The sequence below is a fragment of the Cydia amplana genome, chromosome 11 (genome assembly GCF_948474715.1).
Source record: "Cydia amplana chromosome 11, ilCydAmpl1.1, whole genome shotgun sequence".
Lineage (NCBI taxonomy): Eukaryota > Metazoa > Arthropoda > Insecta > Lepidoptera > Tortricidae > Cydia > Cydia amplana.
This window is the reverse complement of record NC_086079.1, coordinates 16,545,586-16,564,215: the sequence shown is the minus strand read 5'-3', so window position 1 is coordinate 16,564,215 and position 18,630 is coordinate 16,545,586. Positions and strand designations below refer to the sequence as shown.

Sequence of the window (18,630 nt, the reverse complement as noted above, 5' to 3'; positions counted from 1 at the left end):
GATCAACATAGTCCCAAGCTAAGCAAAGCTTATATTATGATATGTGACGTTCCACGGCAAAAGGTACCTTATGGCCGTTGGCGCTTACGTCGCATAGCGCCGCAATAATTATAGCGCGCGGCGGCGGAGCGGCGTTAATAATAGCGTAAGCGCCAACGGCCATAAGGTACCTTTATCCGTGGGACGTCACATATGAGTACTAAGGCGACAATATTGAAAATTATTTAAATTAGAAAATAAGCTAGTTTACGGTTTAACAAAAAATGTGTTGAAGTATAAAATACATAGTAAGTAGTGTCCCAAACCCAAGTTAAGTATGTACCCACGTCGCTATACCGAATAGAAAAGTGAATAATTATGTTGGGGCACCGACTGTAAATAAGTAAATCGTATATCGTATTGAAAAATGAAAATTTCCTTTTTTGTAGTCGGTTGACCACCTGACCTCGCTAGCGCCCTCTAGTGACATTGTAGGCGAAACAGTATGTTGGCCGTTACCATGGTTACGGATTATTATGGATGACACAAATAAAGTCTCAATATTGTTCGTTGTGACGTGTCGAAATTAGATCAAAGTTTATTTCGATTGTCTTCCTAAAACTACCTGTTAAAGTAGTCCACACACGCATAATCGTCCATTTTGTGTTGTTAGAAATTACTATAAAATAAATTTAAATAGAGGGAAAGCCAAAAATCGAAGTCGTCAGCTATATTTCACTGAAGTTTAAGTTTTTCTATCAGTTTGTCTTATTTATTATAGTTTTTTTCCTACAATTAATTGTATGAATTATAAAACTATGTCAAAAAGATAATAGGAAGAAGTTCAGTGGGACAGGAATGCACAGTGGATGAGGTGAGTAATTATTTATAATAGTCCTTGATGCCAACTACCTAATAATGTAGCAGTCCTTCACTGGGTTATGGGCTGAAAAATGTTTCGTTGAATCTAATGAAATTTTACTCACGTACGTGAATGTTTCCGACTTTTTAAATAACTTATACCCAAAATCTCGATATTATTGTGTACAGGTACTTACAGTACTTAATGTATGTTTAAGCTCAGCGATCCTTCAAATATGGTTTTAAAAGTATATCCTTGTTTTTAAATTCAATTTAAAAAGTTTTACATAATATATATCTTAGGGTAATATACACAATGTTTGGCCCACTAAGGGTTTAAACGACCAATCACTAGGTTAGTTTACCCTACTTAGTTACGTATTTGCACAGCCTATTCATTATGATGGTTAATAAAGTCTACACAAATAATTAGGTCAAATTCTCTCTTCGTAAATTTTATCATCAAGGAAAAGTTTTTAAAGCGTAGACGTAAATAACTTTGTTGTGTTTGATTATTTGTAGGCTGGTAAAGAATGAACCGGTATGTGGTGCTACAGCAGCTCGGGGATGGCACGTACGGGAACGTCGCGCTGGCACGACGCCGAGATTCAGGGGAATATGTCGCTATCAAGCGCATGAAACGCAAGTACTACTCGTGGGAGGAGGCCATGGCGTTGCGAGAGGTCAAGGTATTGTGTTCAGCGGGCGCAGAATGGTTCCATTTTTATCGCTTGTCACTATGCCCGTCACTTACTTACATATATACATGTTAGAACGTGATAGGCATGGTGACAAGCGATAAAAATGCGACCGTGCTACCGCCGCAGCCCTATGACCTATGACTGCTGGACGTAGGCCTTTGGCCTTAGATATTGAAGCTATACACTTACTTCGTAAAGAATGACTCACACTAGACCGGGCCGGAGCTTCCAGCCCTTCGTTTTTCTATGTAAAACACCACGTGATCGCCGATCACGTGGTGTAGAAAATGACATGTCGGACGCTTCGGCCCCGTCTAGCGTGAGTCATCGGGACTATCCGTAAAAAGGACTCTTTCCAACCGCCGAACGCTTCAATGACGCTCGCCACTCAGATCGTATACATCATCATCATCATATCAACCCTTTATAGCCCACTGCTGAGCATAGGCCTCCCTTCTAGTACGCCACATGTCCCGGTCCTGAGCTAATCTCATCCACAAGTGACCCACAATCTTGCGGTATACAAAGCACGGGTTAAGTCTTGCTTGGCATACAACTGAGTTCGTTATCAACTTCCTTGCCTGCCGTTACTAATTAATCAGTACAAACTGGAACCAGAATAGATAATTGCTGCTCTCTAGGTAAGGTACCGTTGCGTCTAGAGCAATATATATCGTAACGTAATAGTAAAAATCGATGTCATTGTCAACACACAACAACTACATAATGCGATTCTATTGAAGGCACTGAAGAAGCTGTCACACGCCAACATAGTGAAGCTCCGTGAAGTGATTCGCGAAGACGACACGCTGTACTTCGTGTTCGAGCATCTCCGAGGGAACTTGTACCAGTTGCTGCGCGAGCAACCGCCTCGCGAGCCCGCGCTCAGAAATGTCCTTTTACAGGTTAGTACTGTTAGTAGCATTGATCTGCTTTTTCAAATAGAGTATTTGACTATTCGAAATGGTCCCGACTCGGCATGTTATGCACAAGTCACAACCCTATCTCGCGGTTATTTCACCTCGTGACGCTATTAAAAGGTGTTTAACTGCCCAATTTACACATCCGATAACTGGCGTTTTGTTTCCACTCGGATCAATGGAGCAGAAGTTTTGTCCTTTTTATTAGGCGCAACTAGATATTCCACTGTGGGTATTAAAATATGTAATAGGATGTTTGACTACTATTACCTAGTCGTATCAGTTTCTTTTTTCGAACTGTCAAAACCATTTTGCTACTATGGAATTTATATAAAACACTAGCATGTGACGTCACCATCAAATTACCTACTCTTTATAGTGTTATACGGGTTTTGAAATAGAAATTGTGTCTAAAAGTAACTGCTGTCTACGTTTCACTATTAATTTTCTGGTGCTTTATTTCTTGCATGGTGTAAAATAATTTATTTGAAATACATTCAAATACCCTATTGTCAATTTTAATATCGCGCTCATAATTCATGTGCTAAGGGAAATAGATAGGTAAGGCTCATGAGCTCATGACAAATATATCTAGTAGGTAGGGCAATTAATAGAGATTTAACGTCAGTCACTTTAAACGTGTTTAACTCTATAGTTTCCTAGTGAACTCTGGTCATAGGTAAGTATATTTTGGCCAGCAATCCATGTACGAAAACAATCTCTTCATTTAGTCGGAAAATATTAAAAATCTTTCCCCCCAACGGTACACCGTTTTTTTTAAATTATTATCTCGTAAGTGTCGTTGCGTCAGGTACTCCGCGGTCTAGCTCACATGCACCGCCACGGCTTCTTCCACCGCGACCTGAAGCCGGAGAACCTGCTCTGCAGCGGCCCGGAGCTGGTGAAGATCGCAGACCTGGGGCTGGCGCGGGAGGTGCGCTCCCGTCCGCCGTATACGCAGTACGTTTCTACGCGCTGGTACCGAGCGCCTGAGGTGAGATATTCTCGTAAATCGGGTTGCATGTTCAGGTGCTCCGCGGTCTAGCCCACATGCACCGCCACGGCTTCTTCCACCGGGACCTGAAGCCGGAGAACCTGCTATGCAGTGGCCCGGAACTGGTGAAGATCGCAGACCTGGGGCTGGCGCGAGAGGTGCGCTCCCGTCCGCCGTATACGCAGTACGTTTCTACGCGCTGGTACCGAGCGCCTGAGGTGAGATATTCTCGTAAATCGGGTTGCATGTTCAGGTGCTCCGCGGTCTAGCCCACATGCACCGCCACGGCTTCTTCCACCGGGACCTGAAGCCGGAGAACCTGCTCTGCAGCGGCCCGGAACTGGTGAAGATCGCAGACCTGGGGCTGGCGCGGGAGGTGCGCTCCCGTCCGCCGTATACGCAGTACGTTTCTACGCGCTGGTACCGAGCGCCTGAGGTGAGATATTCTCGTAAATCGGGTTGCATGTTCAGGTTCTCCGCGGTCTAGCCCGCATGCACCGCCACGGCTTCTTCCACCGGGACCTGAAGCCGGAGAACCTGCTATGCAGCGGCCCGGAACTGGTGAAGATCGCAGACCTGGGGCTGGCGCGAGAGGTGCGCTCCCGTCCGCCGTATACGCAGTACGTTTCTACGCGCTGGTACCGAGCGCCTGAGGTGAGATATAAATATATTGCCTTTATTCTGGTTCTTTGTACAGGGTTCTGACAGCTGACTGTCTTATGTTTCTTAACGAACTACTACAAGTAGGTAAGTCAGAAGATTCTAAGTTCGAATGCTGGCAGGGTCGCCATGTAAAGAGTCCTGTATCACAACGAACTTCGGTGATGAACTGAATTTAATACGGGACGACACAACACAACACAATACAACACAATACCTATGTAGAGCGTAAATCGCTCCTAATTTAGCTATCCACGTACTAACAGCAATTCTTATCCGATAAATTGATAATCGACCTTATGTCTTTGAAATAAGGTTTATTGTCAGTTCCCAGCGTGGACGATTTACGTACTAAACATGCCAGACTACAAAAAAAATTGCTTTGCTAATTCGCAGAGTTGCGTATTTTTGCATGCAATTAATATTAACACCCTCCCATCGCAAAAATAATAACACAAGCAACACGCAAAAAAGCATGCAAGTTTGAAAAATATGTAAGTGAGTATAACGGGTTGGCATTTTGCTAGAGCACGTTATTATTTCGCAGATTGGCTAAGCAATAGAGATTCTGTAAAATAACGCCTGGTTCTATTAAGTATTATGCCACAGTACAGTGTAACAAATAAAATATGTAAATTGAAGGTGCTGCTGCGAGACCCGGCGTACGGCGCCCCCGTGGACCTCTGGGCCGTGGGTTGTATAGCAGCGGAGCTCCATACAGCGCGCCCACTATTTCCTGGAGCGTCGGAAATCGACCAGGTAGGACTTGAAAAATATGTATATTGTATAGTATAGAACCCTGGATCTGTGGGCCGTGGGTTGTATAGCATGCAGCGGAGCTCCATACAGCGCGCCCACTGTTCCCTGGAGCGTCGGAGATCGACCAGGTAGGACTTGAAAAATATGTATATTGTATAGTATAGAACCCTGGATCTGTGGGCCGTGGGTTGTATAGCCGCGGAGCTCCATACAGCGCGCCCACTGTTCCCTGGAGCGTCGGAGATCGACCAGGTAGGACTTGAAAAAGATGTATATTGTATAGTATCAGAACCCTGGATCTGTGGGCCGTGGGTTGTATAGCAGCAGAACTCCATACAGCGCGCCCACTGTTCCCTGGAGCGTCGGAGATCGACCAGGTAGGACTTGAAAAAGATGTTGATTGTCCAAAAATGTTGATCTCTCCCATACTGGTGCCCGTTGGGAAAGTAAAGTTGCTTTTACTTTTTTATTACTATTTCTATTGAACTTCACTTTAAATGCAGCCGGTGAAAATATCTAGCTAGATAGCTACGGGAGACGAGCTATAGTAGGTATTATAAGTACTATACTGATCCGATGAATGTGCAGAAGGAAACTTTCCAAGATTGCGAAGTTTTCTACATAGGAAAGCTTCAGAAACTTCTCACATTTTTGTATGGGGATTGAAAGTTTCCGAAATATATATCTGTGAAATTTTCAAGAAATTTCCGAGAATTCTTCTAACTTTTTGTAAACTTTCCGGAACTTGTACAGTATGTATAGGTACCTAGTGATAAAGTTGGTTATAAAGCAGAGGTTGATAAAGCAGATTTTGTCAGTAGAAAAAGGCGGCAAATTTGAAAAATGTAGGCGCGAAGCTTGGAGGATACAACTAAACGGAGTAGCCATTAACAGGCTTTCCCCTCTGTCGAAAATAGGCGGCCAACGGTCATACACAATGTATGGACTGACGTTTATCTGACATGGCTATTTTTACGTTACGCATACATTTGACGTTCCCCTCCCCCGCAAAAATCGGCAGACTGTTTTGTATAGAAAATTACAGACAAGGCGTCTCCGTTTGATTATATCCTCTAAGGCGCGAAGGGATATCGTCCCGTAGAAAATTTGAATTTCGCGCCTTTTTCTACCGACAAGATTTGCTTGACAATCTTTATGAATTGTTTCAAGTTGTACAAGATAGCGGGCGTGCTGGGCGCGCCGACGCGCGCGTCGTGGCCGGAGGGGCTGGCGCTGGCGGAGGCGCTCCGGTTCCGGTTCCCGGCCGCCGCGCCCGTGCCGCTGTCGCGCGTCGTGCCCGGCGCCGCGCCGCCCGCGCTCGCGCTGCTCGCCGCGCTGCTGCGCTACCCGCCCCGGGAGCGGCCCACGGCGCAGCAGGCGTTGCGGTACACATACCACCTCAGCTACTAGCAGCACATTAAAAAAATCGAAGTCACCACACACACTCTGCATTGCCATGGCACATTACTTTAGAAATCGCCATCACTTATCTGTTTGTACGTAGTTAAATCTGTGAGATCGATAAAATATTGATGTTGCTCATGAAATCGACCTGTCTTCTTCATTTAGTTTTTAGTTTAGTCTGCATAGTTGCCGCATGGCGCTAGCTGTCAGGCGCAATGTACGGCCAAGACGGGTTCGACCCAACATTGTACATAGTAATTTATTGTAATGTATTTTTATCTTTTTGCTGTCTTTGTCTTTTGTATGTTATATATTAATTTTGTTTTGTATTCATGTTACCTGTCGTGATTGTTTCACCGGATGGTCTCATCGGAAGATCAGCGCTGGAAGTCGCCAGCAACATGCTGAGATGAGACCATTTCGTGGCATTTTATCCTTTTATTCTCTGTTATATCTCTTGTCATCTCTTGTTATATCTCTGTTATATCTGTTACATCTGTTTCTATTTTGTGTTTGTGCTCACGAATAAAATTATTTCTATTCTATTCTATTCTACATTAAGCGCTCCCGTCAGGCGTTTCTCACTGCCCGATTTCGTACACACACTCCCTCCTCCTTGTGTCGTATTCCTCAATATTGAGGGTCGTGACCTCCCTTTTGCATCACTTTCTCTCTTATGCTCTTCCTCCGTCCGTTTCTGTCGTTGGCGGCGTGGAGAGCCATATGAACTGTGGAGTCGAGAGAGGTGCGAATCTGAGGGCCTACCGCGAACCACGTTGGACGTGTTGCCTCTCTGCCGCACTTGTAAATTTGTACGTAAGTGAGACAGGGAGGCAACACGTCGAACGTCAGACCGCCCTCTGGTCAGACCGACGTATTGGACTGCGTCCACGTCCAGGCCTTTTCCCATCCACTTTGCCGGTCACAAAAAGCCACCAATCCTTGCTACACGTTGAGGTGGTATGTGCGGTACACGCACATACCACCTCAACTACTCTCTCTCTGGTCGGTCCCTCGTCATGTCTGAGGATCGTGGTCAGTATCAGGGTTGCATCTGGAACGGATGATCTGCCTCCACCGGTTTCTGTCCAACGCGTATCTCAACCTCAACTACTAGCAGCACATAAATAAATCGAGGTCACCACACATAAGCGCTCCCGTACAAAAGTAAAAGATTTAACTATTCTCTTGCGTCAAGTTGGATGCAGATGGCGCTGCAATCGTTGAAAAATAAACATGCCTTTTGATAAACATGGTATCTAAATACCAAATAATTTGTATTGTAATGTGTTACAGGTTTCCTTATTTCGCGGTAGGAACTGAACTCGGCGTACCGCCGCCACTGTCTCGCGCAAGAAGGTGCGTAATTCAAGCATTTATTTAATTTAAGGGGACGGTATATGACGTTTTCGATTTAGAGCTCACTTTGTGCAATCAATTTGTTCAAGAAATGTTTAATAACTGCATTAAATTATACGTAAATTTGTTCACGAAGAAGCCGTGTACCGGCTCTTTACGGCATAATATTTTTTATTTGCTGTAATTCTCTACAAATCGACACTAAAAGTATCCAAAAATCAAAATATGGAGTTCCGTTTGAGCAACACGCATTACAGTTTTGCCTTTAACAGTAATTGAGTTGTTGTGTGATTTTGAAAGCTAAATAACTAAACTAGCAAATTATTATCTACTTATATTTTTACTCACAAATACAACACAGAAATTCAATCCCAAATGTAAACTTTCGTACAATTTCCATACATTGACGACATCACTCAAAATTCTTCTTCGAGTCAGATGGCCGCTGGCCTTGGATCGAAGAAGACGTGTACTTCGTCGTAGTGTGGCCTAGCCTATACAAATTTTACCTTTCCTAACACTACACAACCTAACAGCTTGTCAATAAATAATATTTTAAACAAGTATCGGCGTTTCACGCCGCGTCCGTTACATAAGCATCGCGTAGTATACTTATAGGTAGGTATGCATAGCGTGCCGCCATTGCCGCCGCGCGCGCCGATGAACGAAAGCCAAACCAGTCGATACTCGCCCTTCACGACGTAACTACGCGGCTCGCCTGCGCTCGCGCGGCCGTGTTTTGATTTACGTAAATCTGTAATTGTTATTAATTATACTAACGTTACTAATATGTTTGTGCTTGCGACTGTGCATATCAAGTAACTAATAAACTAACAAGTGTGTGATATAAACTAAACTATAGACCTAAGGCTTACTGACTAATCCGGTGGTTGTGTTTATAACTTTATACCTTCATAGACTTATCTATCCTGTGCAGCGCCTTCTTAAATTTTATTTGGGGTATTTCTACCGTTCAATAATAGTGACTTTTTACATATGTTTCTTCATGTGCCTGCCTGTTTAATTAAATAAAGACAATATAAATAAACAGTGTTATCAGTTACTACGGAACCTCATCATCACCCCCTATAGTAGCTCGTTTTTGACATTATTTAGACATTTCATCATATACGCATACGAAAATGTATACCAGTAGATAAATTGTATTTCAAAAAATAGGGTAAATAAATTTATTTAAAATTTGATTTGTTGTTATTTACAGGTCGTAACGATCGAAAACAGCAGTAAACTATCCTAAAACAATACGATTACAATTGAATTTAAGTAACTTGTTCCTTCAAAACCCGCTTAAAATGAAAAAAGTTTAAAGACTCGTTTTACTGATTGGGATTGATTTTCATTATGCTGGTATCAATTTTGCGTCATTAAAAAAAAGTATATGACTTCTGTACGTCAATGACATTTGATGTCAATTGTAATCTTGTATTTACGTTAGAGAATATTATATATTCATTTAAATATTACTTACCTATTAATACGAAGCGTAATTCGTTTAATACCTGAAAGTCTTAGTGTCTACACCTACTTTGTTGCCGTTCGTTCCGTCTATATGTGTGCGATTACGTGCTGTTCTCAATAATCAAGAAACAAGCCATAATCTTCAAGAATAAAATAACAGCAAGACCAGCATTTAGTACTAACTAGTTTTTGCGGATTTGGAGACAAGAGATGAAGCTTACAGGCTAATACCGCTGCGGTCTGGTTATTGTTATGTGTATATATCGAGTATTATATAAATTTACTATAAAATAACAATGTTTTATTTCAATGACATTATGTGCGTAGGTATGTATGTTTCGGTGATTATAAGAATTTTGTCCACACAATAATTGTGCAAAGCAGAGACTGCATCATGCTTTCTTTACGGTATAAGCGGTATGGTACCGTTATTATTTATCAATACCGGTTCGTTTTGAAGGTAAAACTATACCGGTTGAAATACAAAGTACGGTACCGGTATAAAATTACAGCAGGGACAACCATTTTTATAGGTGTACAGTCAGCTGCAGAGAAAAGGTACGACCAGATAGATAATTGTATGCAGGGGTACCTTTTCTCTGCAGCTAGCTGTACCTAAACCATCATTGACCGAGCGTTGGCGAAGGTCTCCGTTTCAACTTGGGCAAAAATGCTTTCGTATGTCCGAATTCTTCTCCTTTGCATATCACATTTCTCAACTGTCCGATATAATTATTCTTTTTTTTTTTGAACAATTTAAAATAGGCAGAAATTGTCATAAAGGACTTAAGCGCCAGTAGGGTCTGTGACACTTAAGACCACTGCGATTATTAGGTACTTACTGGCCCCTATTTCACCACGACCACGGTGACAGGTGCGACAGTTGTCGACATCACTGTTGCTGACGTCACAGGCCTCCATAGGCTACGGTAACCGCTTACCATCGGACGGGCGATGTGCTTGTTTGCCACCAACATTTTAATAAATAAATAAATAAACTCCATTATATTGCCACTAAAAAATTCTTATTTTGCGAAGCTAATGACAATTGTCACAAGAAACACGGCAACTGTATCGAAATTGCGACACAGAACTCATTTCCTGTCAAGACTTACCGAAAATTCTTTGAAAAATCTTGTGACAATTGTCACAAGATTTTTTCGCGAGAGAAATGTCTGTTTTATCCGATATAATAAAGTTTTTTTTTTAATAATAGGTACAATGACGGTGGCAAACACGAATACGGCCCGCCCGATGGTAAGCGGTAACTGTATTATTAAATTGTACAACGGGACTTAATCGCGTATCTAAGTTTTAAGATTTACCTCCGACGTTTCGAGGACGGCGTTGTCCCCGTGGTCTCGGAGAAGACTGGCTTAAGTTGACATCAGCATCTTCTAACCGCGCGAGTTTTTCGAACTACCCGCACTTGGTCTTGTTTATCCGCTTGAACGTTTTGCGGTTCCGTTGTACAATTTAATAATGTGTAAAAATCGTGAAAGTTTAAATCAGAGTTAGCGGTAACTGTAGTCCATGGATGCCTATGGCGTCAATAACAGTGATGTTTTTGTCGTACCTGTCACCGTGGTGAAATAGGGGCCAGATTACGCCGCGCCGCGTGGAACGTGAGGTGCATTGGGGTAAATGCATACCATTCACTCAAGGAAAATAATCTCCCTTATAAGATCACTCGTGTGTCTGCCATTTTGTTAAAGCCAATTTTCACCGTAACTACTGGACTAGTTCAATTGAAATTTAGTACACATATGTCAAGTAAGGAAGTAGTAAGTCGGTGATCCGAAGATGAGTAACGTAAATAAATGAACTTTTAACTTTGCGGCGATTTTTGGTATCATGTGACATATCAGATATAATACATAATTATAAGTAGGTGAGCAAAAATGTACCATAACCTAACTCAGAATTGTATCACATAAATACATATACAATAATCTTTAATAGAAAAAAACCGACTTCTCTAACTACTAGCCTAACCCACTTAACGGCGCTTATACTTTATTTGGTAATATGTACCTATACATTTTATGGTAATCATAGTGTTTTTTTAGTTTAAGTATCATAGTGGTTTTCCGGATCAAGATCCGGGTCCGGGTCCGGATCCGAGTCCGGCTCCGAGTCCGAGTACGGGTCCGAGTCCGAAGTCCGGGGCCCAGTCCAAGTCAAAATCGAAATTCAAAATCACTAAACGTGTAGGTACTATGCGTCGTTGAAGAGTTCTGTTCTGATCATCATCAGCAGTTCCACTTCATCAAATCCCACAGTTTTTAATGTAAATGCTTGATTTTCTGATGAAAATATATAAAATTCTATACATATGCCTTTAAAATTTGAGGAGTTCCCTCGATTCCTCATGGATCCCATCATCAGAACCGGGTTTTGACAAAAACGGGACCAATCTGTATGCATATACATACAATCAAAAAAAAATTTTCAAAATCGGTCCAGTAATGACGGAGATATGGAGTAACAAACATAAAAAAAAAAATTAAAAAAAAAAAAAAAAAAACAAATATAAAAAAAAAACAACCGAATTGATAACCTCCTCCTTTTAGATTTGGAAGTCGGTTAAAAAATAGTTCAACGCCAAAAGATTAATGGAAGACCTATGTCCTATAATAGGTGAGTTGGTCTTAAACAAAAAATATGAAATAAAAATGTGTAACTGTGGAACCCATAGTGAATCCTACTCGTACATGATCGATGTACCTATAAGATATTTTCTACTTTATACTTTATAAGTGTACCTACATAATATTTACTTATAAGCAGTTGTCACGTAAAATATTTGTAGATTTTTTTGGAAGTATGTGTCACATCATCATCATCTTCCTCGCGTTGTCCCGGCATTTTGACACGGCTCATGGGAGCCTGGGGTCCGCTTGGTAATTAATCCCATAAATTGGCGTGGGCACTAATTTTTATGAAAGCGACTGCCATCTGACCTTCCAACCCATAGGGGGTAAACTAGGCTCTTATTGGGATTAGTCCGGTTTTCTCACGATGTTTTCCTTCACCGAAAAGCGACTGGTAAATATCAAATGATATTTCGTACAGTAAGTTCCGAAAAACTCATTGGTACGAGCCGGAATTGCAATTCGCACGCTCTTACCGCTAGGCCTCCAGCGATTTTTTTGAAGTATGTATAGCACAAAAAAAAGACATTTAAGGTAGGTAATTAAAATACGGTATAAACATTATTGGAGAAGACTTGGAGGAAGTGTCATAGGGATCTACATTCGATGCGTGGAAAACAAGTTCTTTTGTCTAATTATAATCCATCGGCAATCACGCGAGCGCATAAAACGAAAATCATTTTTTTTTTCACTCCCTAAAACTCCCTTAACCTAATAACAGTAAAACAAAAAATAAAATATAGAGGGTTACCAACCAGCCAAAGAATTATAAGTAGATATATGCACTTATCCCAACGCACCTCACGTTCTACTCTGCACGGGGTTCATTGCCGCTCCTACCGCCGTAAGTAACTATCAACACCTACATTATCAAGGCTACGATCGAAGATAATCGCTTCAGCACTGAAATAATACCGGTGGAATACCGGTATAATATTTTTTATTTTAATTGTATTAATTTAATAGTGAAACAAAAGGCGAATATACCACATAAAAGTAAATCGGTAAAGATATTAGGGGTACATTAGCCAACACTGTTTCCATATATTTTCAAATTTTATTTTGTCCGCCTTAATTAAATTTTGCACCCTGCCGGAACTTTATTTATTTAAATTCTCATTTAATTGATTTTGAGCCTTATGAAAAGTCGTATAGAGTAGTAAATAAAATTTTACATCTGACTTAATGACATCTGGTTTTATTCGGTTTAACTTTAGAAAACGCGTATCTCGACAAAGCCATAATGTAGAAAATTGTCAACAACCAAATGAATTATTAGAATTTAAATACGTCACGTGTGACATGAACAGACAAGGAAAGCAAGATTAAATGTATTGTTTCTCTTTCTTCTTTCAATGGAACGCTTTTCCTAAAAGGAGGCCACTAAACTCAAAACGCTATCTTAAAAAAAACTTGATGGGTCAGTGACCTGTCCCAGTAAAGTGAGGTGGTGTGCGTGAAGTGCGCTTGTGTGTGAAATGGGGTAAATTGACAGAATCTGAAAATTTACCCACCTCTACCGTCACCTTAATAAATGGTTGATGAGGTTGTATACTCTGGCAAGCCAACTTTGTCAGTAGAATTATGTGAGAAATTCAAAACTTATATGGGGGATCGATCCCTTGTGCCTACATTTTTCAAATTGCCGTCTTTTTCTACTGACGCTGGCGTGTCAGTGTTTTTATTAAAAAAAATGTGAAGTGATGAGTTACTATAGCTGGTCAACCAAATCTTGTCAGTAAAAAAAGGCGCGAAATTCAAATTTTCTATGGGACGATATCCCTTTGCGCCTAAATTTTTCAAATTTGCCGCCTTTTTCTACTGTCAAGATCTGGTTGACCAAGTATATTTTTGAGTCATGAACTCATGACTCATGAGACTAGCTGAGTATAGTTTGTAGCTTTCTAATAGACCCCGAAGGCTAATCCTATTGTCTATTGTTCAGTAAAACCGCACGTGCTACTTACCTGCAAAAAAGGGTCCTAATTATTCTATTTGGCACCTGAGCGCGGGCTAGTCCAACGCTCAAAAAACCAGTGTAGGTGCGCTCTCCGATAACGCGCCTTTGTTACGCATCTCGATGACACATTTTAGACTGGTTCTGTAGCGTTCGACTCGCCGGCACTCAGTAACCGAAGTACCGATTTTTTATGCAGGTGGTTGTGGCACGTAGCACGAGCGGTTTTTCTTAACAATAGACAATAGGATTAGCCTTCGGGGTCTATTAGAAAGCTACAAACTATACCTATGTATATGCAGAAGTAGTGTGCGCGTGGAAATGGAGCCATCGCCCGCGCCCGCAGCCGCCCCCGCTTTCGCGCCCGAGTTACCCGCGCTCGCGCCGCCGCGGGATCATTTTGCCGACATTCTGGGGTACGGACTCATATTATATTATAATCTATATACCTATTCATAATCAACATAATCAAAATAGGTATTAATAAACTGAAAAGGATGGGACTGGTGGACTGTATGAAATGAATAAAAGCGAGTTTTACCTTTGATATTTCTATATTTAGTTACGTTTTATGGTTAATATTTACAAGGATCAGAAAACCACAGCATTTGACAACCAAATCAAGGAATCTACCAATCTAATGTGTCAGTTTCTTCTTTTGAATTTATAATCGGAAAAAAGAATAAAAACTAAAGAGTCTGCAACAAAACTTTGAACTTTTAATAATACAAGAACAGCAATGTTCCCTGAGAATGTTGAGAATGTTCCTTGATCGTACACATTTCACCCATAAAAGCGTGACAAGAAAAAGTTGATTCACCCTACAGCCCAATATCAACCTTCGTGCATTCCGATAAGGTTCACGATGACGCGCACATGTTCGGCGGGGCGATCAAAGGTTTGACACGTTCATTGCCACCCAGCCAAACGAGACATCCGCGCCAGGCCACAAAAATTTCTTCATACCACGTACCACGATCCCGACTATCGGGTCGTCCGACCCGGGAACGAAATCATGAAATTCCGGATAGTCGGGTTTTCGGCACCGAACGTGTTAACCTCCTAAGGCCCAACGAAAAATTGAGTATGTAGTCAGTACGGCCCGTAGTCCTACCAGTAGTACTATTGTTTTATACTCATTCAGACCCAAGCACTTAAAATACTTTTTTTAATGTTATTGTACTTATACAGTACCTTGTACAGCACTTTGATTTTTTTATTACGAACTTGTCCAAACTTGTCAAAACAAAACAGTCCTTTAGAAGTTTGTACACGCCAATTTCGATAAGCGCAAAATTTGAAATGGGTTTTCTATTAAGTCCTACTGGTAGGACCGTGGTACGCTATGACTACACAATTGTTGTAGGAGCTGGGTCTGAATAAGAAAGTTAATAAGTAGGTACTATGGGTAGGACCTTGGGCCTTAGGAGGTTAATATGAATTGCAGAGGCGAGGTGGTGCACTCGACGCGCGCCCTGGAGCCGCTCCGGCGCGTGGACACGGCGGCGCGCGGCCGCAGCGTGCTGGCGCCCCCCGCCCCCGCCCCTGCTCCCGCCGCCCCCGCCGCGAGGGGCGCCGCCGCCGCCTACCTCGGCGCGGCGCGGTACATGGCCGGCGCGAGGATCGACACGTCGCTGTTCCATCCGATCGCCATGCGTTCACACCACGGTAACTATACTTGGTCAACCAGATCTTGACAGTAGAAAAAGGCGGCAAATTTGAAAAATGTAGGCGCGAAGGGATTTCGTCCCATAGAACATTTCAAGCGCCCTGGAGCCGCTCCGGCGCGTGGACACGGCGGCGCGCGGCCGCAGCGTGCTGGCGCCCCCCGCCCCCGCCCCCGCCGCCCCTGCCCCCGCCGCGCGGGGCGCCGCCGCCGCCTACCTCGGCGCGGCGCGGTACGTGGCCGGCGCGAGGATCGACACGTCGCTGTTCCATCCGCTCGCCATGCGTTCACACCACGGTAACTATACTTGGTCAACCAGATCTTGACAGTAGAAAAAGGCGGCAAATTTGAAAAATGTAGGCGCGAAGGGATTTCGTCCCATAGAAAATTTCAAGCGCCCTGGAGCCGCTGCGGCGCGTGGACACGTAACTATACTCTGACCTGCTAGCATGAGTTGCGTTCTCGCGCGCGACTTCATACATCTAGCGCGACTTCAAGTATGGACTCGCTCGCGAGAACGCAATTTATGCTAGACCGCCTGCTGTGTCTTCATTCGACACCCTTTAGAGAGGGTGCGAGGGAGCTCTTCCGCCAGGGATCGGATACCGGTATTTTTTGTATGGGAACGGAAACGGTATTTTTTCGTTCTTTGCTAATTACTTCATTTCTAATTGGGCAATCTAATAATACGAAGCCGTAACCTAAAAACACAACAGAGTCCTACATTTCGAGTATAAAATAATTCGAAAAATATGGTTATTTCTAAGTTTTTGCAAAAAACCGGTTCCGATCCCTGTCTTCCGCATCCCTGCCGCGGTTCGGGTCGCGTCTCGTGGAACGGTCCTCCGTCGTCATTGTGTGGACGACTGTGTGATCCGGGGCCCGTTTCTCAAACGCTTGTAACTTGTAATACGAGCGGATGTCACTTTTTGACGGCTCTTGTTAGAAAGGGACTTCCACTTGTATTACGAGTCACAAGGATCGATACCATCCTCTCGCTTTGCGCTTTCATTATACCTGCTATTTACCATTTTTTGTAGGTGTTTATTTCCTAACCAGGATCGTTAATATCATTATGGCAATTGAGTATCGAGGACGAGGAGGCTTGGATTCACTATCTTGGTTATTTTGTGCGCTTTAATAGTAGGTACACTACGATACAAGTGCGAATAGTAGGAAATTCGTAACGATTGGCGATAAATTAAAACACGTCCGAAAATAATGTTTTATATCGACAAGAGTTGCGAATGACCTTTTCGCACGTGTATTGTACAACGTTTTACAATACAAACGGCCCTTTAAAATTTCGACATAGGCACGTATTGTGCTAATTACCGCACTAGGGCGGTAAAGTAGCACCATATGTACTGTAATAGTTATTTACAGTACATATGGGGCTACTTTTCCGCACTAGTGCGTAAAAGTGGCCCCATATGTACTGTAATGACTATTTATATATTTACAGAGACAGCGACGGTGGGCAGCGGCGCGCCGCGCGTGGACTGGGCCGCCAAGTACCTGCGCTGACCCCCGCCTCGACCCCCAACGGCCCCAACACCGACATATACTATTTAAACCTTTAACCGCCGAATACGTCATCTTACGCGCGCTGCTACAGTCCAATATCAACCTTCGTGCATTCCAACAAGGATCACGATGGCACACGATAGACGCCAAAGACGTCCAATATTTTATGATTTACGATGGCGCGTTGTAATTATATACGTACCTAAAAGGCACGGCGTTCTAAGTGTAAGGCCTGAGTGGACGCTCATGTTGGGCGTGCAGCGGGGCGGGGCGCGCGGCGTGCATGTCAAACAAATGCAAACGTATAGGAGCGGCCTTAGTGCACGCTGCTCAAATCCCTTGTGAGCCCGACGCCACGCTGCACGCCCCGCCGAACACTCCGCTCCGAGCGTCCACTCAGGCCTTACACTTAGGGTTAAAGCCCTGTGCACACCGGATGCGTGTGCTTGGACGTGCGCGTTGTAATATACAGATCCATATGAGAGACGTCACTCCGCTTGCGTGACGTATGCGTGCACGGTTCCAACATTTTAGCGCACGCGCAAGTGCACGTCTACGCACACGCAACCTGTGTGCTCTGGTCTTAATGATCTGATCTTGAGAGGAACTCGATACAATACAATTTGGTTGCTAATAGCAAACTCGGTCGGAACCTACCAAGGTCGCAGTGGTTGGAAGCCTTGATGCTTGATGATAAATAAAATAAAAAAATGCTTAAATGTAAGGCCTGAGTGGACGCTCGAGTTGGGCGTGCAGCGGGGCGGGGCGTGCGGCGTGCATGTTAAACAAATGCAAACGTATAGGAGCGGCCTTAGTGCACGCTGCTCAAATTACTCCTGACTCCGACACCACGCTGCACGCCCCGCCGAACGCTTCGCTTCGAGCGTCCACTCAGGCCTTACACTAAGGACCCTGTCAATAGAGAGGCACCGAGTCGGCCACCGAGGTTTTAAATTAAAATGTATTTTGGAAGTATACGCTGCAGGCGGAGAAGTCTCGGTAGGTCAGTTGGAGCGACGGGCTGGTATTACGTCATACATGAGTTCGAGCTTTGCCCGGGTTAATAAATGTTTCCATGTTTTCCTTTTTTAATTCATATACAGGGTGATTCATGAGACGTGAGCAGGACTAAGCCTACACAATCAGTAAATGTAAAAGAATCGTTCACCACAAAATTTAAGTAAAACAATCACGCTTTTTTTCTGTTATTATACTTTTTGGTAACGACAAATTTCATTATCTACAATCATGGATACCCTACAACATTTAATTAACAAAGATAAAACCTTTTTAACCGTTATGACAGCACTTTGAATATGAAGAAAATAAAATGTCACACTTGAGTGATATACGATTTTTCAAAAGTAACCAGACTCCGATGACATTCAATTTGGCACTTGTTTTGGATTAAACAAAGAGGGTGACCATAAATGTCGTAAATAAATTAAAACATTTTTTTTAACAGTATTAAAATAAATTAAAGTTAATCTCATAAATACTGGTACGAAACAGTTGTTTATAACTTACTGTATGCCTAGGCTTGATCCTGCTCACGTCTCTTGAATCACCCTGTATTGTTATTTTGTTAGCAAATGGTACAGTCAGCAGCAGAAGTTGCTAAGCGGGCGAGGTGTTCAAAATTACCTTGACGCGCTCTTATTTTCTTAACAATAAAGTCGCGTGGAGATAATTTTGCACACCTGGCCCACT

At 42.9% G+C, this 18,630-nt stretch overlaps 1 protein-coding gene across 2 annotated transcripts; it reads left to right on the top strand.

The window, feature by feature from the left end:
* Positions 1-413: 413 nt before the first annotated feature.
* On the top strand, positions 414-16,981 carry LOC134652244 (serine/threonine-protein kinase ICK). 2 transcript variants are annotated; one of them, XM_063507415.1, is made up of 10 exons: positions 414-853; positions 1,363-1,529; positions 2,285-2,446; positions 3,273-3,455; positions 4,758-4,874; positions 6,045-6,259; positions 7,575-7,637; positions 14,030-14,143; positions 15,175-15,395; positions 16,859-16,934. In XM_063507415.1, exons 2-10 carry the CDS (start codon positions 1,374-1,376, stop codon positions 16,918-16,920), a joined length of 1,293 nt encoding a protein of 430 aa, XP_063363485.1. In that variant the 5' UTR covers positions 414-853; positions 1,363-1,373; the 3' UTR covers positions 16,921-16,934. The 2 variants fall into 2 exon arrangements, 1 of the variants encoding a protein (XP_063363485.1); XR_010097178.1 differs by lacking the exons at positions 414-853; positions 1,363-1,529; positions 2,285-2,446; ... (4 more) ...; positions 14,030-14,143; positions 15,175-15,395 and adding an exon at positions 15,571-15,690 and having other exon boundaries at positions 16,859-16,981.
* The last annotated feature ends 1,649 nt before the right edge of the window (positions 16,982-18,630 follow it).